The sequence below is a fragment of the Schizosaccharomyces japonicus genome, assembly GCF_000149845.2.
Source record: "Schizosaccharomyces japonicus yFS275 unplaced genomic scaffold supercont5.3, whole genome shotgun sequence".
Classification (NCBI taxonomy): domain Eukaryota; kingdom Fungi; phylum Ascomycota; class Schizosaccharomycetes; order Schizosaccharomycetales; family Schizosaccharomycetaceae; genus Schizosaccharomyces; species Schizosaccharomyces japonicus.
In genome coordinates this window covers 2612497-2636462 of record NW_011627862.1, presented here as the reverse complement: position 1 = coordinate 2636462, position 23966 = coordinate 2612497, and the positions used below count along the sequence as shown (strand labels likewise).

Here is a 23966-nt window from a genome sequence, read left to right as displayed (position 1 = left end):
TAATTGCGTGGACTTCAGCTTGTTACCTTGAGGCAGGTAACAATTTGCTACACCAAAAAATCTATGAGAGTAGATAATAAAGGCATATAGAGAAAACAGAAGCGAAGAGCTTCTCACTGAGGCTTCTACAAGTTTACAGTAGTCTTTCTGTATTCATAACTTACTCATCTTCTATGAGACTAAAAAAAAGTACACGTTCCGTTGTAAAAGATCGTATTCAAAAAAGTTGGCAACCATTAAGTGAAGGTCGTCGTCGAGAAGTAGCTCTCATATTACGAACATGCTCCAGGTATACATACTCTTCTATTGAAATTGGATTCTGCCGCTGCTCACATTGCTCTCGTACTAATATCTGTCTAGACTCGTTCTTCATAGTATACAATCTGAATCAAGAAAAGAAACAGCGGAATCATGGCTTGTTTCAAAGCTTGAGAAAATGGAACAAGGCTTACTTACACTTCCCGTACCAAAACCGGCAAAAAAACAACCTTTGCTCACTCAACTGAGCACCATTAATGTAAGGAGCAACTTCTTATTGTAATCCAGGATTAGTCTTGGCTTACTATATCGTTCATTGAATCTACGAAACACCTAAATGGAGCTCGTTAGTATTCAGGAAGCTTTATCTTCTACTTTCTGTTACTAAACATATTCTAGTACCAATTGGAACAACAGCTATACTCTGATCTTGAGCACATCGAAAAACTTCGGCTTGAGTTGCAGTACGAATACGACTGTCGTAAGGCAGATCAAGAAAATCTGTCACAAATGTCGGAAAACTTGAAAGCAAATCAAGAACGCTACATGGACAAAAGTAACCGGGTATGTGTTAACACCTTGATGCTTATTGTATTTGAGGCGAAAAACTAACATGACAATCAGTTACATCCAGTTCTTCGGAAACAAAGAATTCGTGAAGAAGAACAAATGCAGCTACTAGAAGACATTTGCTATGAGAGTGACGATGACGAACTTTCGAGCAACTCTTCAGCGATCCCTTCCAAACTTTACCGCCAAATTCAAGCACCGTTATCGAGAATTGACAAAACCCTCCAACCCATCATACAGTTACAGGAAAAACTTGATGAACTAACGACTTTGCTACATACAAAAGCTACAAAACTACCTGGGCATGTGGACCAAACCAGCAAAAAGAAACAAAAAAACAATTTTCCATAAGAAAGAAGACCAAAACTGGCCACGGAAAAATGCATATCTGTTAGGTAAAGCCCTTTTCATTGTTCTCACTTCAAAGACTGAAGTAAGAACGAATCTTAATCTATGCACTCAGACTAATTGCTTCGTCTAAAGGGTGGAACTCGTCCCATTATAGGACTCGGCGTCCCCGACAAACCAACTTAATGGAATGCATTTTGTTAAGGAGAAGAATTTTCTGCACCGTTGGTTTATATAGTCAATATTTAGGGTAGGGTTAATAGAATATACACGTTCGCTTAGCTATAGTCGGCACTCTATCGTACTTTAATTCGTTGTTTGCGAAACAGCTTTTTCATATGTTTATAAGTTACTTAATCTAAATCAACAATGCGTACAGTTGTAATCGGATATTTTAGAGCTCTATGATTATACGTGCGATGTTTTAATTGACCAAGGAATGAAGGGCAGCAGTCCTAAAGAGTGTTAGTTCATACCGTTATATAGCATTAAGACAGAAAAGAATTACCTGCGACGCTCAGCTTCTGCACGGTGATCTTTTTTAGGTACACTGAAGGATGGCAAGGTTTCAGTGAGTCCTTTATCGTTGTTTCTTTCATCAAAAAGAAAATGCTTGATCCGATTCTCAGTACGTTTTAAAAAACATTGGACTGGTTGAGGGAGAAAGTCATAAAAGGAGATGCGACGGCGTGAACCTTTTCCAAGCTCGATTGAGTGGATACCCAAGTCGAACGTGACGGGCTGTAAGATGAGTAAGTAGAACCAGGCATAGAAAAAACCAAAGACTATCTGAACAAGACGGGAATACTGAGAAAACGTCACGCAATGCGCCACAGCAAATGCCAAGTAAAAAAAGGGAGCATACTGGATAGGAAGTGACAGGGACGGACTAATGGATATGCGATGTGCAGGCTTTAGATAGACCCAAGCAATCAGGAGTCCAATTATAAATGCTCCATTTCCATATATAGGACTAGTGATTATAGCATCATTATCTGTAATGACATGTGCAACGTAACTTGTGAGGAGAGTAAATACGTTTGGAAGAAGAGAAAGAGAGTACAAGAACAGTACGACGTCTCTTTGCGACCATAAATGCTCCATATGGTGACCAACTAATTTTAACAAAACGACGCAAAGTGAAAAAAAAATAACGTTGTTCTCCGTAAAACAGCATGTCAAAAGTGTCCAAGGAAACATGTATAAAAACTTAGGAACCATGTTAACACAGAGAAGCATGTAGGTATGAAAGCTTGTGTACAGAGTAAACATAGAGTACAGATGAATACATGTCCGCAAAAAGAATCCAATAACAAATAGAAAGAGAAAAACGTGGGTAATAGCTTCTTTCATCTTGCCGGAATTTGAAAAACCCTATTAACAAAAAAAAACGGCACCAACGAAAGCTTGTAAATAAACAGGAAAAAAAAGAATCTTTTAATAATTTCCAGAAAAGAGAACTTTAGAATAGTAATCGCAGTTCCTTTAACAGTTTAGCAAGAACGTTACCATTCACAATTGTCCCAATATACAAAAAAAACAAGACCACGAAGAATCAACGATGATTTCGTAAAACAAAAGAAGTACAGAAAAAGACAAAGGACTTGTTCGGCTAATATCGAGGTAACTCAGCAATTGGCATGAATATGTCTTTATAATAATTCTTCGGATAGAGTAAAAGAAAGCTTTTCCTTTTTTTTTAACAAAAGATACCACCTGCCACTAAGTACAAGTTATAACAACACTTTAATGTGCTTTAATTAAATCCTAACGGAGTATGGACAGGTTCTTTTGCCGTTTCTGTTTTTGGTTTTTGTATTCGGTTTTCCGTACTGGTTGACAACACTTCAGTTGGTAAGTGGAAAATCTTGGATTCCTTTATATCAGCAATTTCACTGTAAACTTCATGTGTTTGTGTGAAATGCATTGATTCTTTTGAAATTAACTAATTGGTAACTTTCTCTCAGTATTCCTATGCACTATTAAGTAGTGATCTTTTCTTCGTTGATATAACGCCCATAAAATGGACTCCGAACAAGTGAACTACGTAGTATGGCGCTACTTAAAAGAGTCTGGTATGTTAAAACAATCAATTATTCTCTCAGTTTTTGGCTAACAACTTTTGAGGTTACGATAATACTGCTTACGCTTTTGATTATGAAACAAAAATTGAACAGGCCGACAGAAAATGGAATGAATCTTGTCCCACAGGTGCATTGATACGGGCTTTGCAAAAGGGTTTACAGTATATGGAACTGGAACAGCATTACGCAACTACAACCGATGATACTGAAGCTACTCAATGTACATCTTCCTTCTCTTTAGTAGAACAGCACGTATGTGCAAAGAAAAACGACGTATCAAGTCCCATGGATGCAGATCTGGACGCTACACAATCTATAAAACTGGAAAGTGATGAACAACATGTCGACTCGTCAGACACTACAAGGTTAGACAAAGACTTATCGTATCAAAATGCTTTAATTGATGTTGCAGCATTTCGCTGTTATTCATTCCTATCTCTTCCTTCCGTAAATGCGACTTTTACTTGCTCAGCATGGGCTTACAAGGATCCTTACAAGTTGTGTATCGGTTCCTCTGATTCACAACTTCGTGTATTTGATTTATCGCCTACTCTAAAAGACAAGTCCGCTTATGATATCGCTTTTCAAATGAGCGTGTCTGAAACCGGTCAAGACATAACCGGGTTACATTGGAACCATTGTGGAACTTTTCTCGCGTGTACCTATTTCATCGGTCTCGTTCAACTATTTAACGATGGCTTCTCCCTTATCACAACTATTCAATGTCAGGATGCTCCTATTTTAAGTGCATGCTGGAGTCCGACGGACACTTTCCTCCTTTTAGGTCTTGCAGATGGAAGCTTTACTTTATGGGACGCTTATGCACGTTTAGTCAAACATACCGTTCAGCAACCACAAAATGCACCTATACTTGATTTAGCGTGGTTAAACGCCGAACACTTCGTAACTGTTGATGCGATTGGAAATCTGACTTTGTACACAGTTGAAAATGAAGCGCCGGTCTTTCAGATTCCTTACGCTCATTTGGGATCAATCTCATCCGTTGAATACTCGCCTTATGCAAGTTTACTACTAACAGCATCTGCCGATGCATCTATAAAGGTAAACGTCTCTTTTTTCGTTGAAGCTAACATTACCTAGTTATGGTCAATTGACGCAGATTATACGATTAAATTAATTTCTTCAATAAAGCTCCCAGCATCTATCGACTGCATTCAATGGAGTCCATCTGAACCGTCACTGTTCGCCGTGTCTTCCTCAGGCAGTATCTGCCTGTATAACGCTTTTACAAGAAATTTACTGTACCGGTTACGAAGAAATCGGACAGCTATTACGAAAATGTCCTTCAGCCATAATGGTCGATACTTGGCTAGTGGCGATCTTCATGGAAATTTACATATATGGAGATATAAAAACGCTTCTCTGGTGGGCGAATATATTAGCACCGCTATTGATAAACCAAATGCCACAGAGGAAGCAAGTGCAATCCGGCATTTGAATTGGAACAGAACTGATGAAATCCTAGCGGCTGGTAATAGCACAGACCTTATTGTTCTGAGCAACAATATAAAAGGAGACGCATTGAAATACGAACACTAATTAAGCTAATGCGATTAATATTAAGAGCGTAAACATAACTACATCTATCATTCAAAAACTGCAAGACCGTCTGAAAGAACATTCTTATAGATGGTACCCTCTGCATTTTTAGGTGTCGGAATATTTGCATCGGTGTATCGAATGATCTCTATCATCTTGCGACATTCATTGCGGTCGAGGTCGGAACGGTTGATGAGTACGAGTTCCACGAGTTGTATAGGAACATCCCAGAAGAGATTCTTCAGGTCTGTATAGTAGTCAGCAACCGTATTCGTGTCAGCATCCAACATTCCTAAGAGAAGACTTTGGATTGATACAAATTCTTGCTTCAGTTCATTAACGTCTGAAGCATAATCGGAAAACATTTGTAGTGCGCACGAAACATCGGCACGGATGCGTTCGATAGTTTCTGCACCGCGTAGCTTAATGTTTTTGTTAAGAAGACAGCGAATGTAGCACACAACAAAACCCTTGATAGACTCTTTTGCCAAGCTTTCTGTAAGACCGGAAACCAAGTGTTCCTTACAATCCGAAAGGTAATCGCGAAAGGTATTGACAACGATCGGGATATTACTTGACTCATACCATGCAGTTTGGAAAACTAAAGAAAATGCATGTTTTGTATCAGTGGCAATGAGAGCAACGATAGTACTTAGACACGAACCGGATAGGTAAATATAACCATCTTCCACGTTGGAAAGACGTTCAAGGAACTCACTTCTAAAATTCTCAGGTATAAGGTTGTGGTACTTTTTAAATGTACTTTCCGTAAAGCCCGATGACTTTAAGCTGTCATTTGAAAGTGCAACGGCGTATTCCGGTAATCCTGGAACAACTGAATGCGGATTATTCATTTGCTTTGTCGTCTCAGCACGTAGTGTCTCCTTCCATTTCTGTTGCAAAGTTAAAAGCATGTCTAACGCGCCCATCACAACCTTAAAAAAGACGGTTGCATTTTCACAAGGTGACAGTAATTTCAGCTGTTGAGATATCATTTGAAAAAGAATAATTGTACCCGGGAGACTGTACTTATGCTGGTTATCACTCTGTGGTTCATTCTGTCTTCTGGTGAACTCATCCACGTCCTTGTCGAAAACCTTTTTGGCCCATTCCTTGACCTTGTTAACAAGTACGGATGAAACCTCAAGAGCAAGTTCACTTTCGTCACTATCTTCTAGGGGTGGATCCAGTTCTTCGATGTAAACATAATGTGAATCCCTTAAATACTCCCTGTATGCTACCTGGAATTCAACAAGGTAAAGCAAAATGACAACAGCCATGTCACCGTTAATGCACTTGTGCACAAACTCGTCCAAGAGGGTGTGGTAAGTAGACAACACAAACGAAAATAAACGATATTCCGGTGGAGTAAGCTTCTCCAGTTGCTTCGCCATATCTAGATCGGAAATTACCCATTCCAGGTTAAGAGAAGCATCTGGTTCCTGCAACTGATTCCAGCAAGTGTCGAACCGTTCTTGAATACTGTTCTCAATCTCCTCGAAGGCACGTTCACGAAAATTTTTTAGTTCTCTTCTGCTTCCTTGAAAGTTCCATAAGCTGGAATCTGCACCCGCATATGTCGACTTTCGGACGTCGATCAAGTTTCGAGCCTTCCGATCAGCTGCCTCTTCTACCTCAATAATCTTAAAGGTACTAATAAGAGTGCGTGTTTGTTCATCACTGAGCAGCTCAAGAAAATTCCTGCAGAAACTGAAGACAAGTCTGTCAAAATTGTCCGAAATAACATTCAGCTTGCTGAATAATTGCTCAAGAGTCTCGTCCAGTTCAATCGAGTTTTCTTTTGCAGCCTGCTGCATTGCCTCGTCTCGAAATGACTGTAAGCGGGTAAGAATAAAATGAGCTCGTAACAAATTTGGCATATCATCTCCTTGGTGAATATCTGACTGTAGCATATCTTCCACCAGGTCTGTTTCTTCTTGTAGTTTTTCTAGTTGTTCTATCATCTGCTTAGTTGCCGTACAGTTTCGGTACACTCGGGATATTTTGCTAATAAGTGAAAACTCGTTCACCATGGATCCTGCATTATTACACAGGGAAACCAACTAGCTTGTTAATACAAACTGTATTCCCCGTTGGAATGGTTCTTGTGTGATACGTACGCCTGAAATATTGTCTTGTAGCTCCTGTAACTTTGATTTTCCATCGTTCACTCGTTCCAAACCGGCCTAAAAACTTGTCAGTGTTTACTGTTCCAAAATGAACATAATTCTTAGTACAAACCTTGTAAGAGTTTGATAAAGTTTCTAATTCGGATTTCACATAAACGTCTAGTGTGTTTTTCTCACGTTGTAATCGTTCAATGAGTACAGTAAGTTTGTCAAAACTCTAAACACGTCAGATGGATTCACTTAAAAGACTTCCTTCTGCGATTGCTGCAACATACATCTGTTTGGCGAATGAGATCGCCTGCTCTGTATTATGTGTTAATGAAGGCACTAACAAGCATGATTGCTTTCAAAAATAATACTTTTGCACTCCAAGCGTTTTAAGCTTCGAATCAGGCAAATCCGACATGAATTGAGGCGATAACAGCGAGGTTGCCGGGTTCGTACTGGGCAAGCTTTCTGAGCCATCGGCATCCCAGAATAAGGTTCAGGTTATTTTCAGGGTATTAGGGTTAATACGTAACCTAATGATGGTGGTGAGTTTTTTATACAATAAGGTTACCACGTTTTCGTTTAGACTCTTCGCTTAATTAAGATACTCATCTTGATGTCTAAGTGATACTAAAAAAGTTACGGCTCGCTTTGAGACTGTGAAACGAAATAACTTGTTAAGGGTTCAAATCTCCTTTCACTCGGAACCTCTTGGTTTTTTGTTTTTTCCTCTCCTCTTTGTTACAGAATATATTTTGTAAAAATGTACGAAAGAAATAGTGAGAACATGTATAGAAAACGTATTTACTAACAATTTTTAGGAATCAAGCAACTGAAAAAGCAAGTCAAAAAATCAGCGCTTCTGTGACTGGACGCTTCTTCCAATGGGTGAAAAGCCCCAATTTTCGTCGGTATTTGATGAGTACTCATTTTTGGGGACCTTTGTCGAACTTTGGAATTCCTATCGCTGCTTTGTATGACTTGAAGAAGGACCCTCATCTTATTTCGGGCCGTATGACCAGTGCCTTGATTGTATACTCTTGTGTCTTCATGAGATACGCTTGGATGGTTTACCCTAGAAACTATCTTCTTTTGTGTTGTCATGCTTTCAACACTGCTGCTCAAAGTGCTCAGGGTGCTCGTTTTATCAACTTCTGGTACGGACCTAAGTCTAAAGAACATTTAGAAAATGAGAGCAAACTTTCCCCCAAGCACGCTTAAATTGTTGTGTTGAATTACAACGGGAAATATCTATCATTTTTGGTTTTTGGGACGCTCCATAACCATTCAATTGCGGTTCTATTTCTGGATGAGTAAGGAATATCATTTACGTTAAAGAGCCAAAGTTGAAAAACATGCATAATATGATCATTATTTTTTTTGCTGCTTTATAACTAAGTGAAGGAAGGGTCGGTTACACAAATTTTAGGAAGCTCTGCTTTACTGTAACAGCGGTTGTTCAAAGAGAATCGTCGTGGGTACTTTCAGTGTCTTATTAGTGTGGCTACTTCCTCTCGTATAGTACTAAGAAATGTGCGGGAAATAGATCATTAATAACTTGCTAAGAACTAAAAGGAATTCTGTGATTTCATTTTGCCTTGTGTATGAGGGTCTTTTGACATATCTGTATATATTAAGGAGAGTCGGTGTTTTGTTTTTTATCGAAAGTGTGCACCGAAATTAAAAACCATGTTTACGTTATTTAATATCGCAAATTCTCACTTTAAGTACATGCAACTTCTTATTGTTAAGCTTTACGTTAGGAGTCTTGGAAATTCTCGGAGAATATATTGTCTTGTCGAAAATGCTCACAACTGTCATGAGTCATCGTAACCAAGCAGCCGAACTAACAGCTAGTTCTCGGTTGATCAAACAAAAGAGAAACATTGATCGCATTGTTTCTCTTTAAGCAGTTCATGAAGCCTGAAACTTCCGCATTTCGAAAGTATATGATTGCTACCAATCAAATGCATTAAGAGAGATACTATCTTTTGCACAACTACTATAAATACTTGTAAGTTCAATCGCTAAAAGTCCGTTGAACATTATAAGCTCGTTCAACAGTTAACTTACTAAGTTTCCTATTCTCGCATTTCGCTGTTAAAGGTTCAGTTAAGCGAACCTGGTTATCGAATCGTTACAAATACACTTCCAATTTTGGATTTTGTTTCTGTAAAATTAGTAACCAAAGATATTATCAATTGAATAGTTATTATGAATATTCAAGATTTCAATGGCTATAATCCGTTGAACTACCTGTTTCTCTTAACAGTGACTTTCAGAACTCACTGCGCATAACATAATATTCAAGTTTTATTAACCGAAGCTGATTTGGAATGGTTTAAAGAAAGAAGTTACTCATTGTTTGAAGCTTACGAACAAGAATTCTCAATCGAACTAAACATATTTGGCTTCGGACCGTGACAATTAATAAGAGTCACTATGTCCGAGCGGTTAAGGAGTTAGACTTGAACTTGTTCAGGCATCTAATGGGCTATGCCCGCGCAGGTTCAAGTCCTGCTGGTGACGAAGCTCTTTTGTTGCGCAGCTTTTTCGTCTTTTTTGAAAGCGAAACACAGCAGCGTTTATTTTGTCTAGTTTTAGTGAAATGATCTGAACCCTCGCTTGAGACACAATTGGGAAAGTTGGTGAATTGTAGCAGCAGAAAATAATATTGTATTAAAGTAACTGTTACATTTACTCATGAAGCTAGCCAGAGTTCAGTTAAAATATTACTTTTTAATTTTATAGATTTTTTAGGATTTGGTTTTTCGCGATTCTAATATAAGGTTTCGGCCATTTGATTAAGCGAGAAATAAAAGCCAGTTGTTTATAGTTATTACAGTCACCAATACTAATTTTAAAGCCTAAAAATAATTACAAGTATCATTTTAAGTTAGTACTGACCGTTTGCTAAAATTTTGTTAAGCAATTTGACCTGTTTTTTAGATTTCCGTAAAAGGTATTTTAAGGTTTGTGTCTAGCGAACCCAATGTACAATATTTCTGTTTTGAATAAACATGAAAAATGGATCTCGGATGTCTTAGGTTTTGAACTAAACTAGCGGCCTAAACATATTCCTTGCATTCATTTCTTTTTCTCAATGAGTTAGAATATCACAACGTTAAAATTTAGAGAACTTGTAATATAAGATAGTTTATAGCGCAATTGCTACAATAGGCAGTCAATACCACGGAACTTGTCATTACTGCTTGATATTGTTTGATAACACTGGCGTGTCTGTTTAAGAAAGACTAAAATGCTTTACTCGTAGTCATTTAGTTGGAAACCTAATTTAGCGAGACACGACAATTCCCTAAGCGACGAAAGAAAAAGCAAAGAAAATGAACGCAGCAACAAAAACGAGAATAATGCAGCGAGCGAGGTTCGAACTCGCGCGTTTATCAACAGCAGAGTTTCCATCGACCGTTCAGTCAACTTAAATCTGCCCCCTTAGACCACTCGGGCATCGCTGCTTCAGATGCCCAATGTGATTCAGGGGACGTCTTCTTCTGCAATTGAATGCTGTGTGTCAGTAGACTACTCCCTTTGAGAGTGTCTAACTGTGCAGCTGCACAGTGAGGACGATCTTTAGTTGCTACTAGCCTTTTTGAACTTTGCTTGGTCGCGGTGCTAAGAAGTTATTCTATATCTCAATTATTTGTTTGAGGAAATTAATCGTCACTCTCACCTAAATTTCCATAGTGGAAAGAGGTTCTGTGTTGATGCCCAAGACATCAGCTATTGTTCCATTACCTCCCATTTACCGACTTTGTTGCAGAATCGTTTGCTGGAACCCAAGTTTCCACAGGAGAAGGAGTAGTGTGTGTAAAGTTTAAACGATTGTTCTTTAGAATCTAACGGTTTCAAGGTTTATCTCATAATATTAGTAGTTGAACATCATTATTGCCGACAATTTCGGCTCGTTTCCTTTTTGTTTGCTTCAATCTTTATGATCCAAGCGAGAAATAAATTGATTCGGATTATTGGGGAAAAGTTTCTTCTTTTCTTCCGTCTCGAATAGAGCATAATTATAAACGATCAATGTACCAAAACGAAATACTAGTGTAATAAAACACAAGTCAATAACAGTCGGCTCATGACTAATTAATTAGTATCACAAATGACTCGTATATTCCTCCTTTAGCTGAATAATATGGTGCTTTCTTCTCGTTCTTCTCGTCTTTTTTATGAATGTACGAAATGAGTTCTGAAATGGTTGCGATGTTACATTTTCGCCTTTACAATCAAATTTATACGTCATTTGCATATGTTAATTCTTGCCTTGCTTCTTATAGTATCTCATGACGTCTCTTTTTCTTCCAAGTTTTGCATAACATAATCTAGTAAAGCCAATGTGCAACGATTATTGCATGTCAATTACCCGAGACTGGTTGTTGAAATCAATCTTCTAAAACTAGACTAAATACTAATAATATAGCTTCACGTAAAATACACAATCTACTTGAAGTTAAGTGTGAAGGTTCAGAAACTTGCCTGTAGTTTAAACTTGCAAAGGCAGTACACAAATCCCAGAGTGTAAGGGCTCAATGACATTAGAACTAGTACATTCGTAGCTGAAAAGAAACCTAGTAAGTATACCTACTCAATTACTATCAAATAACATTATTATAAAAAATCAATGATGACTGTCCGACCAGTACTTTGTTATTTGCTACTTTTCAGCTTCAAGTGAACGTTATGTAATTAATATGCCGTGACACAAATGTGTTTGTATAATCTCATCCTTATCGTCAATGACCGTAATTACTTAGAATTACAAGAATAACTAACTGTATGCACCACGCGAAATCTGAATTTACACGATTTGTCGATACTAGTAGGTAGTGAGGCTTGAATCTTACTTAAATGTCTTCACACAGTTTGGGGATGTCACTTTGGTTGGTATTACAGCTCTCAGTATCGAAGACAGAGGCTTACTGACACACAGCATTCAATTGTAGAATGTCGCCTGAACTACACCGAGCATCTGAAGCAGCGATGCCCGAGTGGTCTAAGGGGGCAGATTTAAGTTGACTGAACGGTCGATGGAAACTCTGCTGTTGATAAACGCGCGAGTTCGAACCTCGCTCGCTGCATTATTCTCGTTTTTGTTGCTGCGTTCATTTTCTTTGCTTTTTCTTTCGTCGCTTAGGGAATTGTCGTGTCTCGCTAAATTAGGTTTCCAACTAAATGACTACGAGTAAAGCATTTTAGTCTTTCTTAAACAGACACGCCAGTGTTATCAAACAATAGTAAGCAATGTACTGATAACTCGAGGCCTCAAGCATTGCGTTGAAAGCCCAAGGTGTACAAGTTTATCAGATCACATTCTAATAATATGAATATTTTCTAATAAAAAGAACAGTTGCATAAGAACAAAAACGCCACGTGCTTAAGAATAAACTGTTTAAGCTTGTTTCATTATTCATTCCAAATAAAAACGAATTAATAATATTCTAAGAATTGGCTTGAAGACAATAGATCGACGGGAAAGTTTAGAGTTACTCACCCAGTATAGTATTATAATAACAGAATTATTTGGCAAAAGCGTTATTATTTACTTCTTTCTTGTTGGATTGCTTGCAGTAACAAAGTAGCGACTATATCAGGTACTATTCACTACTAAATTCAGTAAACAATAAGCCATGATACTATAGAAAAGTCTAAATAAAAAAAAATGAGTACTAATTATTGAGAGCTACTATAATATTCTCAGTAAAGTAAATTAAAGAAGATCTTACTAAACAATTTTTATAACTTTGAGTAGAGAGTTGTTGTCAACAAATTCATTATGTCGTATCCCTTTTACATTTGCACGGGTCTTCGTTAACTCGTCAAATCTAATTAATAACGTAATCATAAATCGAAGTAATTATGTTGCTTGAGGTTCGCTTAGCTTTATTAATGTGTGTTAGCGAAAACCACGGTAAAAGATAAACTAACTAAATGAACAAATCACCAATGAATTGCAACGTTTAGGCATAAGTTTATTAATAGTCTTAATTGCTTGTTAAACCAGTCTACGTAATTTCGATACATACAGCAGAGTTTTGAATTTTGTTGTTCACTTATTTGCAGGGCCGAAACCTTAATCAAACTCGCGAAAACCTAATATTGGGTTCAAACGGAAAGAAAAATTAACTATGATGATAATTAATTATTATTGAATGGATTCATAAATCAACTAGAAGGTCCTTGCAGAATTATTGTTTCCATGATTTTGATACACGAATAAACCCACGCGGAGGGTTAGAACCTTTCACTAAAATTAAACAATTTAACTAAGGCTTATTTTTCATCGCAAAAAATAATAGAAGAATGCGAAGTAAAAGAGCTTCGTCACCAGCAGGACTTGAACCTGCGCGGGCATAGCCCATTAGATACCTGGACGAATTCAAGTCTAACTCCTTAACCGCTCGGACATAGTGACTCTCGTTGAAATTCGGTGAAAACTGTCATTGATATAAGAATAATTACTAAAGCCAAACGTGAATCGCAGAGGAATTTATAAAGCCAAAAAGCCAACAGTTGATGATATAATGGTAATGGCTGAAACACACTCACAAACTGTTGATACTAAACTTCGCATGAATAATAAACTATCCAATTATTGACCAAGAATTTGATCGACTAATAATATCAGATAAGATCATGCATTAAACGTCTTGTACAAGCACACTCTTTAGTAACAGCAAAATTGTATTAATGTAATTTCTTATATTGTAAGAAGGAAGTTTTAGTAAGGACAAAGCAAAACAAATCTAATTAATCGGTTTCATTATAGCTGAGCAAGATAAATTTTTCAGTTAACTTGGTTAAGACTTCAAACGTACATGATATATAAAATAGGCAACGTCGATGTGTGTGTATTATCCATAACTTTGTTGTTTACAGACAGTATATAAAGTTAACAAATTTACACGCTAAGTAGAATAACGAAATAAATTTATACCATGCCGTATAAAGTCGTTCCTTATTTTAAATGAATGAGTCATCGAGAAAAAGCTATCTAAATTAGGTTAGCCCTTGAAGCAACTCGAAAAAGGTAATTTCTTCAAGTCCAGCTTCGTTTCGTAACTAAACTGTTCTCCTTATTTGTATACCTGAAATCATTCTCACTAAAAGTTCACTCTATTTGCAATCCAAATCTTATAAGTTTTCCTCGAGCCTAACAATTAGAAGATGCGTATCGTATTTCTCATTTCATCGCACATGTTCGGCGCGTTCAGCTTTATAGTATAAAGTTGGCGATGAATAATCTAATTGGATACCTAAATTAAACATTCGGCTCTGTTTAACGGGCGACGAGTTAAAATTTAAAAATAACTGTTAGCGGTCGGAGTCTACAAAATGATTGGAAGAGAGAATATGACTAAGCTTCGGCACCTTCGCTTACCGTCTAGAAATCAATATGCGAGACTGTTTAGAATGACAGAAAAGAAATCACCTTGTGTGCACAATTATTTTTCTTACTTCAATTAAGACAGTGTGCAAGTCAAGTAACGTCAATCAACGTAAAAGCACCAAAGTTCACATATAGGGTTTACGGTTTTTCCATTCGTATTCTTCTTGTTACTAACAAAATCGATTATCTTAAGCTCTTTTCAGTATAACACAAAGGCGTGTTTCATTTTAAGTGTACAACTTTTATAGCAGAAGCACCTGCTCCTTTATTTTGCTTTTATACATATATCTATTGAAACCCAATTACTGATCCATCGCCCTTGGCTGGAAAATGAACGCCTCCGCTATATCGTTTTCTTCGGAAAATAGCATGTCTATGAAACGACAACATGGAATTTTGTGTGACAACACTTCTGCTACAGAAGTTTGCAAATCAACAGTTCTTGATCTCGAAAACCAGTCAGGCGATATTAAAGAAAGTATAAGCCAAGAAAATGAAATTCCTAAAAATAACATGCCAGTCGTCATGACCGGAATATTGCTGACTACGTTTCTGTCAGCTTTAGACAGTACCATTGTTACCACTGCTGTCCCAACCATTGTGCACGACTTGTCAGGCAAGGTCGATTATTCTTGGATTGGCTCAGCATATACGCTCGCATTGACTGCCGTCCTTCCCCTTCTTGGTGTTGCTTCTGACATGCTTGGTCGAAAAGTCGTGTTGTACAGTAGCATCTTGTGCTTTCTTTTAGGCAGTGCACTTTGCGGTGCCAGTAATTCTATGATCATGCTCGTCATATGTCGAGCTGTTCAAGGCGTCGGAGCAGGCGGAATAACGTCGCTGTGTTTTATTGTTATTTCTGATATTACCTCGCTTGCAAATCGGTCATTTTACACGTCATTCATCGCTTCAGTATGGGGGATCGCTTCAGTCATCGGCCCGCTTTTAGGAGGCATTATATGTCAAGGCACAACTTGGCGTTGGATATTTTTCATTAATTTACCTACCGGAGGAATCTCTATAGCAATTCTTGTATTCTTTCTTAATGTCCCTGTTCATGATCGAACAACGTTCCGACACTTTCTGGTGACATTTGATTTTATTGGGCTTACTACGTGCATTGTTGGAAGTGTGCTCATATTACTTGGGCTCTCCATTGGTGCGACAAATAACGACTGGGTTCGCGTGAATGTGCTTGTCTACATCATAGTTGGAGTTATTTTGCTTATAGTGTGTGCTTTCTGTGAGACCAAAACTACTAGAAATCAGATTCTTCCAACGTTCATGTTTGATAGTCTGTCAAAATGTGCGTTGTTATTCACAGTCTTCTTGCATAATTACAATTATATGCTTTTCGATTATTACCTACCAGAGTTCTATCAGAATGTTAAAGGCGACACCCCCATATTTCCGGCATTCACATTATTGCTCCAGCGTTTTTAGTATCCTTATTCTCTTTTCTTACAGGTATGTTTATTAAGAAAACAAATAACTTTATGATTCCTATGTATATTGGGTGGTTATTTATGACTGCCGGTATGGGGGCACTGACGGATCTAAATTACTCAAGTTCCGTCGGCAAGATTATTGCACTTAGTATAATCTATCCAATCGGCTCTGGATGTCTGTTTCTGCCCCCTCTTCTCGCAGCACAGGCGTCAACGCCCGTGCATGTGATGGCGATTGTTACTTCGGTTGTTATGTTTGTTAGAAGCATAGGTGGCAGCGTTGGCGTAATCGTTGGAAAAGTCGTTTATTCACAAACTTTGGCAGCTCTGCTTGGAAAAAATGCCAATACACTGTCGAATATGTCTTATGAACAAATTAATACTTTCCCCCAAGATGAAAGAAGTCAATTGCTGGATAAAATGGGAAAAGCATACCGAATGAATTGGATTGTTGGTACAATTATATCTGGTATTGGGCTTCTTTGTCTGCTAACTGTAAGAATGAATGGCGCTTCTAAGCAAAAGTAATTATAAACTCGTTCATGCTGCCATAGAAATATACCAATAATAATAATAAACAAAAAAAAAAAAAAAAACTGTCTGAAGAAAACAATTATACAAGTAATTGTATAGAAATAGAAGAAACAGCAAAGCTAAATGTGGAATACTAGTTATATGGCAACTTTCCTATCTAATTGTAGGCTTCTTGAACAAGTAACCAACACAACTACTACTTATGAACCATTAAACGATAAAAGAACATTAATTGCATTATCTTTCTCTTAAAAAATTCCTTCTCTCACAAGATTCGCAAAGCAAAACTTTTTACGCATTCGGAAACCTGTGATCTCTGAATAATCAAGATTGGTGCATTGAATTTCTAGCTAAATTATCCTCAAGTTCAACGATAAAAGGCTCATGAGTACTGCATGTTAATTTGGTTTATGTACTTACCGTGTTTCCCAATTGCGTAAGTTGCCAATTACAACTAAAATAAACGATAACTTTTAATTGAGGAAGTTGTTCAAATAAAGGTTTCAAGACTTAAGTTATAACTTTTATTAAATATATTAAATGCAGAAAGACTATCTACATGTTAAACGATATACAAATTCTATTGATTTATTTCTTCAGATATCTAGTCACGACAGTTATAGAAAGTTTTTCCAAACATAATTCACTACTTGTCGAATATCAATTGGTCAATGCTATTTATTTTTTATAGTTCATAGTATACCTGCAAGCCTTTTGACCAGTTACAGTTCGAGGTCCCCATTGTCTTTGATTCAAGAGATTAGTTCTTAATTGGCTTCAAACAGTGATTAAAACCACTCACTCAGTTTGTTAATAAGGTTCGTTTAACTGAACCTTAAATAGTAAAATGCGACAATGAGAAAAGTAATGCGTTAACTGTTGAAATGAGCCTGTAGTGTTCCGCGGATTTTTGGCAATTGAACTAACAAGTATTTATGTTAATTGTCTAATTAATAATCTCCTACTAATCGTAATTTTCTGTTAAGGAATTACAAGATTCCAATAAAACCGAAGTTCCAGGCTCTGCGGAACGTGCCGATAGAAGAATAGTTTAGAGAGAAACAATGTGATCATTGCTTCTCTTCCGTTCATCCGTTTGATCAGGCGAAAGCTTGCCGTTGGTTTGGCTACTTCGTCGCCAAGATTCCAAAAGTACATGACATAAAGCCAATGGTTTCATGACCTGAACGTTACACTTTGTTATATTTTATATACAGTTTATCAGAAATTACTGTTACTTACTATTACTACATATACACACACTTTCCCACTTTTATCGTGCGTACCTGCTTGCAACACTCGCTTTGCTGTCCACCGTTTAACGTCGGTGACAGCAGCAAAAAGATGTGGAGACCCCCTTCCCTACTGGGGCGGCTCGAGTGAATCCCATCGCTGTCGCACTGCCTCTGACCCGGGGTTGACGTGCGTTGTTGCCAACCTCTGCCGGTGGCCCCGTGTTTAATCCCCTCGGCTGCTGGCAGCTGCCCGCCGGAGTCCGTAGGGGAATCAGAGGATCAACAGCGAGACTCGAACCCGTGCACACCACCCCACCAGGTGGCGAAGGAACTGTCTCTCCATCTGAGCCATTACAGCTTGAAAGTTGCCTTTCTTAGCCTATTATATAGCATTGCTCTACTTGTTCCACTTGTTAATTCTTGTTCATATTCAGTTGTACTAAATGGTTACTACTCACTAACATAGTTAGTGGTAAATAAATAACGTATACGAGGCAACATAACATACTTTGAGCAGCAGACACATCATAGATACTAGACTTGGTGCTGGCTTGTTTTGTTTTGCTTTGTTTTATTTCATCCCAATCACCAGCAGAAGAGGCCAAAACCATGCACCCACATATGTCGATGCAGCACAGCCGTTTTATGCAAACAAAACAAAAAGCTATGCTCCCGGCGAGGATCGAACTCGCGATTTTCACGTAGCATACCTGGTAAGAGGTGTACCATATAAGCATGAGGCCTTTACCAACTTGGCCACGGGAACCTTCTTACTTATTACGGAGCAAAGACATTTATGTGATTGACTCCGAGTACTTTTGAACTTGGAAATGAAACAATCATTCAACTGATTAGTCTCTTAAATTGAATGACTAAGCATTCGCTAGCATTCATTGAAAAGGTAATATAAATATGCAAGAGTTCAATGGCTACAATCCGTTGAACGCTACTTGTTTCTTTTAGCAATAACTTTCAGAACATATTGCGCATAACATAACATTTAGGTTTTATTAACCGAAGCTTATTGAATAGTTAAACGGAGCCAACAAACAGTAATCCTCAATCGAACTTAATATATTCAGCCTCGATCCATCCCAGATATGGCGATGTCACTATGTCCGAGCGGTTAAGGAGTTAGACTTGAACTTGTTCAGGTATCTAATGGGCTATGCCCTCGCAGGTTCAAGTCCTGCTGGTGACGAGATACACGGGATTGTCTGTCCCATTGCTTTTTGTTTTAGAGAGATGCAGTCTATATTGACTACTTTTAGTAAAAAATGCTTAGTCTTTCGGCTTGCATTTTCAAGTTGCATCAACATCAGAAGAATTGAAAGGTGTAAAACGGTAAATAACTATTCAGGATTGCAAGTAATGTACAGATAATTACGTATAGTTGTTGGTTCCATGGTTTTTAATTTTTTTTTAACAGTTTAGTATCCAAATTTTCGCATTTTTGAGTAAGGTTTCGGCTCTACGAACAAGCGAGTATCTGCATGTACCAGCTAATATAAATTCTAGCTATCAGAATTCAACAAAATTAATATAAAAAGTCATTTTGGATGAGTGGTAAATATCCACTGCTCATAGGAAGTTTATACAATGATTTGGGTTGTCTTTTAGATTTCCTTTTCGTAAACATCAATTAAGGTTTTCTTCTAAGCGAGCAATATACAAAAAGGTCTGTATGAATGAATATTCTACTTCTTGGATCAAGACACATACGAAAAGAGACAAGCCTAATTTTAACACATATTTTTTTTTAAGAAGAATATGTTTAATTTGAAAAACGATCTGGTAAAGAATGATGTGCTCAACATAAAAGACGGTAGACTATGCAGCTTAACCCCATTAGTATAACAGAAATTACTATTCCTTGTCGTGCTTTGGGGCTTAGTATAATTTGTTCGCTAGTCCTCATTCTTTTTCTTCTGTACTGACCAGTTATTCTGATGTTATTTTCTTGACGTATATAACTTGGTACACTTGTTACTTTTAACAACTCAATGAGGAAAGACAAGTTGGTATTGCTTATATGAATAGGCCCGTAGGTGTCATTGTCACAGCTTACTCAAACGAGATACCTCGTTGAAGATTTAGGTTTCCAACAAGTTCAATAGTATAATATATTACAAATTGTTTTTACAACCTTAGAACCCTATTTGAAAGTACCTTAACTCTTATATTATGTCCGTGAGGTACTTTAGTTGAAAGCGTATTGATATTGGAATGAGAGTAAAAAAAACTACTGTTTATTTCGTCTCAAGCATGATGTTAAAGTCATAGCAGTAAACACAGTGCTTACAAGTATCAATCAAATATCTATGTCCGCGCTTAGGAAAGTCCTCATGCTGAAGTTGAAGACACATGGTCTCAATTTATTCCCGACAAATGCTGAAATAGTTTCAGCAACAAAAAACGAACAATAATGCAGCGAGCGAGGTTCGAACTCGCGCGTTTATCAACAGCAGAGTTCCATTAACCTTTCAGCCAACTTAAATCTGCCCCCTTAGACCACTCGGGCATCGCTGCTTAAGACATTTTGTTGTGGTGCGAGGCCGAATATGTTTAGTTCGATTGAGGATTCTTGTTCGTAGGCTTCAAACAATGAATCACTTCTTTCTTTAGACCTCTCTAAATAAGCTTCGGTTGATTAATAAAACCTAAATGATATGTTATGCACAACAGGTTTTGAAAATCAGTAGTTGTCAAAAGATTTAAGTAAGGTTCAACGGGTTTTTTCAATCTTAGGGCTTAGCATATTTACATTGACTATTTAATTGAGAGTATCTTTGTTTACTAATCCATATGTGTTATATTTGTTAACTTCAGAGAAACAAAATCTAATAGTTTTGCAAGATGTACAAATGTAAAAGCAATGACTTGGAATTGCTTCGTAATAGTAATAAATGCTAGCGAATGTTTAGCTTTCAGTTCAAGATACTAATCATTTGAATGATTGTCTCTCTCTCAAAGTTCAGAAGTACTCGGAGTTGATGACAAAAGTCAGTTTGCTCTATGACGTGAAAGTCGTTGCAGCAATCCTTCAATGTTCCTAAGATAGATTATTACCTTGGTGCTATCTACTACGACTGCTGCTGTAGCATTGTAGCCGCCTCATTACTTCTGCACATCGTTCCAAAACTTTCAGTGTTTAGTCTTGTTCAATCACTAGCACATTTTGCCAATCCTTCTACTCTATATCACCCGCTTTAAGGAAGAATTTATCGATACTTATCTAAATAGAGGATCTAGTACATATCCTTCTACAACTCCCTTTCTTGTGCCATATCATATCATACCATGCCTAATTTTCTCATTGAACACTCCTTGCAGTTTAAAGTATGTAGTCATTAAAGACGCACAATCAGCTGCCTTGAAATCCTCAATCGAGATAAACGGAAAGTAGAACTTTGGCAAAAATAAAAGTATTAAACTAATAATAACAAATGTTGAGGCAATAAGTATAATTCTAGCAATCACACTAAAAAGCAAGACAGGGTGAGTTTTAGAACTACTGCAAGAAAATGGGTTTTCAGACGATGGCAACGAGTACACTTACAGCTGGAATGAAACTTACATTGCATAATGGTCTCTGGCAATGGTCAGACATAACAAGAAATGTATATAGTACGCTTGTCAAATGTATATTAGTACGTAACACGTTTTAGTGGAAATGTACCGCAAAGCCAATCAGTCAGTCTGAACAAGCCGATGAATGCATAAACTATGCTTTTCATCTTCGTTTATAAATTAGTACTAGAACAGCGCTAGTCTAAATCAACACCCACTCAATTATTATCTGTTTGTTGCATGAACATATATATTCGAAGGAAACTAACTTCAATAATCTTCAAATTGCTTCCCGCGTAGTTATACAGAGAAATTAAGTTAAAAAAGTACACTGTAAAAGAAACGACAATAAGTACAACAGAAACCCTTCAGTTTGACTAAGAATTAGATTTCGAACAATTCGCGAAAAACTTATTAATAAATTTGATTGTAAGTAAAAAATCTACTACAATTACTTTGGACACTGCGTTATCCTCATCCTTTGACTATAACGACACGCCCATTCTGGCGATAAACTGTAATCAATGGGTACCCAGGAGACCGACTTATTAGGTTAGGTTTAGTGACTGCCCATTTTTTGTTAAACAAAAGGGAATTCATCATTCAGAGACCAAACTGTCGCTCGCGACGTATGTTTGGGGAGTTAGGGGCTCGTGTACTCGTTACGTGGGTTTCTTCTCCTGTGAATCCACATACGATAGGCTGAAAATAAATGAGGCCAGGTATAACCGTGAGTGAAGAGTGATTTGATGCACCATTAAGCCGGGATGCCAACCTTCTTTATGTTGACCGTCTGACTAGGTGTGCGTTACATTCCTTAGTGAAACTAGTATTTTCGTAGCTCAATGTTGTAAAATTTGCAGGTTTGCGCATGTCGATTTTTGATTTTGTTCTTGGTGCTACAGTGAAGTAGTGGCCCTTGCACTAGCGTGACCTTGTTATGAGATGTTGTCCGTAATCTGCTACTGTTGAAAGGGCTCATCCTCTAGGAATGGCAGCGAGCAAAATGTAATCATACACACACAAACTGAAGAGTTAAAAAGGCATGAACCTGTCATTCACTAGAAAACATAAACAATAATCATTCAGAACAAGTTAAGCCTTTTCAATGCGTTTCTTCAAAACCTCGGTTGAGAAAGACTTGGGACGCTCAATTGGCAAGCCCAATGCGCGATCCCAGATGAGTTGAGCCATAACACCCAGTGTACGTGAGATGCCGAATAGTACAGTATAAAACGTTTGCTCCTTCAGACCATAATATTGTAACAGGACACCAGAGTGGGAATCAACGTTGGGGAAGGGGTTCTTGGTCTTACCGTGCTTGGTAAGCACACGAGGAACAACCTCGTATAGCCGGCTTACAAGCTTGAACATAGGATCTTCGGGAAGGTGCTCCAAGGCGAAGTCACGTTGAGCAAGGTAACGAGGATCCGTCTTTCTCAAGACTGCATGACCATAACCTGGAACAATTTGGCCATTGTCAAGGATGTTCCAAAGATATTTCTCTAAAGTTTCATCAGAATAATCATCACCAACTGACTCCTTCATCTTCAACAAGAAATCAAGAACCTCTTGGTTAGCCAGACCGTGCAGGGGACCGGCAAGACCATTTAACGAGGCAGCCATCGACAGGAAGGGCGAGGAAAGAGCGGAACCAACAAGATGACCAGTGTGAGCAGAGACGTTACCACCCTCGTGATCCGAGTGAATACTAAGGTACAAACGAAGCAGCTCAACAAACTCCTCGTTGTTAGAGAAGCCGAGAACGTTGGCCAAGTTGTAACCATAATCCTTGTCAGGTTGAATGGGGGCAACCACACCATCACGGTACAGGTTGCGATAAATACGACCAGCAATAGGGACAATCTTGGCAATCAAGTCCATGCTGTCTTCATAAGTAAACTGCCAGTAATCTGCCTTGCTGACACCACTATGATAAGCCTTGCTGAACACGGAATCATTTTCCAAAGCCGTGATAGCAAGGGAAAGTTGTGCCATGGGGTGAAGCGTATTGGGGCAGTTGTCAATCAAGTCTTCGACAAACTTGGGCAATTGAGCACGAGCAGCCCACTCTGCGGACAAAGCTTGCACCTCATTTGCAGTGGGGACTTCACCCGTAACAAGCAACCAAAACATGGATTCGGGCAAAGGTTGCTTGCCATGAGTAGCGGAGGGGAGTTTTTCTTGACACTCCTTTACGGTCAAGTTGCGAAACCGAATACCCTCATTGGGATCGAGGACAGAGCCCTCCCATAGCAGGGCAGGAACACCACGAGCACCGCCGTAAATTTGATTTAATGTAACTTCGCCCAACACATCTGAACCATGCTCAGCACGGAATTTCTTCACCTCCTCTCTTCTCTTCGGGATGAGCTGTGCCAGACGCTCCTTCAGAGGTGAGGCATGTGCGGTGGAGTAGAAGGCAGGCGTAGGCTGCTTTAGCGGGACAGCGGTTGCCTTCTGAGGAAGTCGAGTAAATAGCAGCCTCTGGGACTTCAATGATGATGCGAGCCGACGGGAGCTGGCCGCTTTTGTAGCATTCATAAAACGAGGCAAAGATAATAATAACATGTCGTAAATGTCTTGAACAAAAAATGTTAGAGCCTGGAGCAAAAAAGAAGAAAAATTGGGTTAATAATGACTGGGTTGCGCTGGTGCGTGTTCAAAAAGTTGAAATGCAGTAGGTGCAGATGAATAGAGGAAGGAGCGTTGTGGAAATATATATATGAATTCCCGCCCTGCAAGAAAGACCACAAATGAACACTAAATGTACAGAGTGTCGTGCGCTCGTGAAAGCACATCCCTCAGGCACACCGGCACAATATAAAGCTCAA

At 38.2% G+C, this 23966-nt stretch overlaps 8 protein-coding genes and 7 non-coding genes across 15 annotated transcripts; 7 read left to right on the top strand and 8 right to left on the bottom strand.

Annotated features, from left to right (window-relative positions):
- Positions 1-36: 36 nt before the first annotated feature.
- SJAG_01928 (Sim4 and Mal2 associated protein 7) lies at positions 37-1478 on the top strand. Its single transcript, XM_002173126.2, has 4 exons — positions 37-289; positions 361-517; positions 658-822; positions 883-1478. Exons 1-4 carry the CDS (start codon positions 174-176, stop codon positions 1177-1179), a joined length of 735 nt encoding a protein of 244 aa, XP_002173162.1. The 5' UTR covers positions 37-173; the 3' UTR covers positions 1180-1478.
- On the bottom strand, positions 1400-3262 carry SJAG_01927 (DUF1751 family protein). The gene is made up of 2 exons (XM_002173125.2): positions 1685-3262; positions 1400-1631 (listed from the first exon to the last, which is right to left on the bottom strand). Exons 1-2 carry the CDS (start codon positions 2527-2529, stop codon positions 1601-1603), a joined length of 876 nt encoding a protein of 291 aa, XP_002173161.2. The 5' UTR covers positions 2530-3262; the 3' UTR covers positions 1400-1600.
- SJAG_01926 (Set3 complex subunit Hif2) lies at positions 2651-6913 on the top strand. Its single transcript, XM_002173124.2, has 5 exons — positions 2651-2759; positions 2800-3030; positions 3144-3251; positions 3304-4322; positions 4362-6913. Exons 3-5 carry the CDS (start codon positions 3200-3202, stop codon positions 4818-4820), a joined length of 1530 nt encoding a protein of 509 aa, XP_002173160.1. The 5' UTR covers positions 2651-2759; positions 2800-3030; positions 3144-3199; the 3' UTR covers positions 4821-6913.
- On the bottom strand, positions 4815-7475 carry SJAG_01925 (exocyst complex subunit Sec6). The gene is made up of 5 exons (XM_002173123.2): positions 7309-7475; positions 7225-7252; positions 7062-7166; positions 6941-7006; positions 4815-6883 (listed from the first exon to the last, which is right to left on the bottom strand). Exons 1-5 carry the CDS (start codon positions 7353-7355, stop codon positions 4868-4870), a joined length of 2262 nt encoding a protein of 753 aa, XP_002173159.2. The 5' UTR covers positions 7356-7475; the 3' UTR covers positions 4815-4867.
- Positions 7476-7478: 3 nt separating this feature from the next.
- SJAG_01924 (hypothetical protein) lies at positions 7479-9616 on the top strand. Its single transcript, XM_002173122.2, has 2 exons — positions 7479-7702; positions 7759-9616. Coding segments are annotated over exons 1-2 (402 nt in total). The 5' UTR covers positions 7479-7700; the 3' UTR covers positions 8159-9616.
- On the top strand, positions 9374-9466 carry SJAG_16316. The gene has a single exon. It is a non-coding gene; the product is annotated as a tRNA-Ser (tRNA).
- A 693-nt stretch (positions 9617-10309) lies between the features above and the next one.
- Positions 10310-10413, bottom strand: SJAG_16315. The gene has a single exon. It is a non-coding gene; the product is annotated as a tRNA-Leu (tRNA).
- A 1519-nt stretch (positions 10414-11932) lies between these two features.
- On the top strand, positions 11933-12036 carry SJAG_16314. Its single transcript has one exon. It is a non-coding gene; the product is annotated as a tRNA-Leu (tRNA).
- Positions 12037-13277: 1241 nt separating this feature from the next.
- On the bottom strand, positions 13278-13370 carry SJAG_16313. Its single transcript has one exon. It is a non-coding gene; the product is annotated as a tRNA-Ser (tRNA).
- Positions 13371-14675: 1305 nt separating this feature from the next.
- Positions 14676-16321, top strand: SJAG_01923 (azole resistance protein; the record flags this gene model as incomplete). The annotated part of the gene is made up of 2 exons (XM_002173121.2): positions 14676-15651; positions 15813-16321. 2 exons carry the CDS (start codon positions 14676-14678, stop codon positions 16319-16321), a joined length of 1485 nt encoding a protein of 494 aa, XP_002173157.2.
- Positions 16322-17197: 876 nt separating this feature from the next.
- On the bottom strand, positions 17198-18173 carry SJAG_05250 (hypothetical protein; the record flags this gene model as incomplete). The annotated part of the gene is made up of 3 exons (XM_002173120.2): positions 17198-17522; positions 17694-17935; positions 18071-18173. The coding sequence occupies 3 exons, from the start codon at positions 18171-18173 to the stop codon at positions 17379-17381; spliced, it is 489 nt and encodes a 162-aa protein (XP_002173156.1). The 3' UTR covers positions 17198-17378.
- Positions 18174-18229: 56 nt separating this feature from the next.
- SJAG_16312 lies at positions 18230-18328 on the bottom strand. Its single transcript has one exon. It is a non-coding gene; the product is annotated as a tRNA-Ile (tRNA).
- Positions 18329-18670: 342 nt separating this feature from the next.
- Positions 18671-18763, top strand: SJAG_16311. Its single transcript has one exon. It is a non-coding gene; the product is annotated as a tRNA-Ser (tRNA).
- Positions 18764-19988: 1225 nt separating this feature from the next.
- SJAG_16310 lies at positions 19989-20091 on the bottom strand. The gene has a single exon. It is a non-coding gene; the product is annotated as a tRNA-Leu (tRNA).
- A 2136-nt stretch (positions 20092-22227) lies between these two features.
- Positions 22228-23703, bottom strand: SJAG_01922 (citrate synthase Cit1; the record flags this gene model as incomplete). Its single annotated transcript, XM_002173119.2, has 1 exon — positions 22228-23703. One exon carries the CDS (start codon positions 23701-23703, stop codon positions 22228-22230), a length of 1476 nt encoding a protein of 491 aa, XP_002173155.2.
- Positions 23704-23966: the final 263 nt, after the last annotated feature.

Excerpts from the sequence above, each read along its gene's own strand:
- SJAG_01928 (XM_002173126.2), top strand. The coding sequence starts at position 174 with ATGAGACTAAAAAAAAGTACACGTTCCGTTGTAAAAGATCGTATTCAA. Across the intron at positions 518-657 it reads CTCAACTGAGCACCATTAAT|TACCAATTGGAACAACAGCT; the intron begins GTAAGGAGCAAC and ends AACATATTCTAG. Across the intron at positions 823-882 it reads ACATGGACAAAAGTAACCGG|TTACATCCAGTTCTTCGGAA; the intron begins GTATGTGTTAAC and ends CATGACAATCAG.
- SJAG_01927 (XM_002173125.2), bottom strand. The coding sequence starts at position 2,529 with ATGAAAGAAGCTATTACCCACGTTTTTCTCTTTCTATTTGTTATTGGA. Across the intron at positions 1,632-1,684 it reads GCAGAAGCTGAGCGTCGCAG|GACTGCTGCCCTTCATTCCT; the intron begins GTAATTCTTTTC and ends AACACTCTTTAG.
- SJAG_01926 (XM_002173124.2), top strand. The coding sequence starts at position 3,200 with ATGGACTCCGAACAAGTGAACTACGTAGTATGGCGCTACTTAAAAGAG. Across the intron at positions 3,252-3,303 it reads GCGCTACTTAAAAGAGTCTG|GTTACGATAATACTGCTTAC; the intron begins GTATGTTAAAAC and ends ACAACTTTTGAG. Across the intron at positions 4,323-4,361 it reads CTGCCGATGCATCTATAAAG|TTATGGTCAATTGACGCAGA; the intron begins GTAAACGTCTCT and ends AACATTACCTAG.
- SJAG_01925 (XM_002173123.2), bottom strand. The coding sequence starts at position 7,355 with ATGTCGGATTTGCCTGATTCGAAGCTTAAAACGCTTGGAGTGCAAAA. Across the intron at positions 7,253-7,308 it reads AAAACGCTTGGAGTGCAAAA|AGCAGGCGATCTCATTCGCC; the intron begins GTATTATTTTTG and ends CACATAATACAG. Across the intron at positions 7,007-7,061 it reads CTTTATCAAACTCTTACAAG|GCCGGTTTGGAACGAGTGAA; the intron begins GTTTGTACTAAG and ends ACAAGTTTTTAG.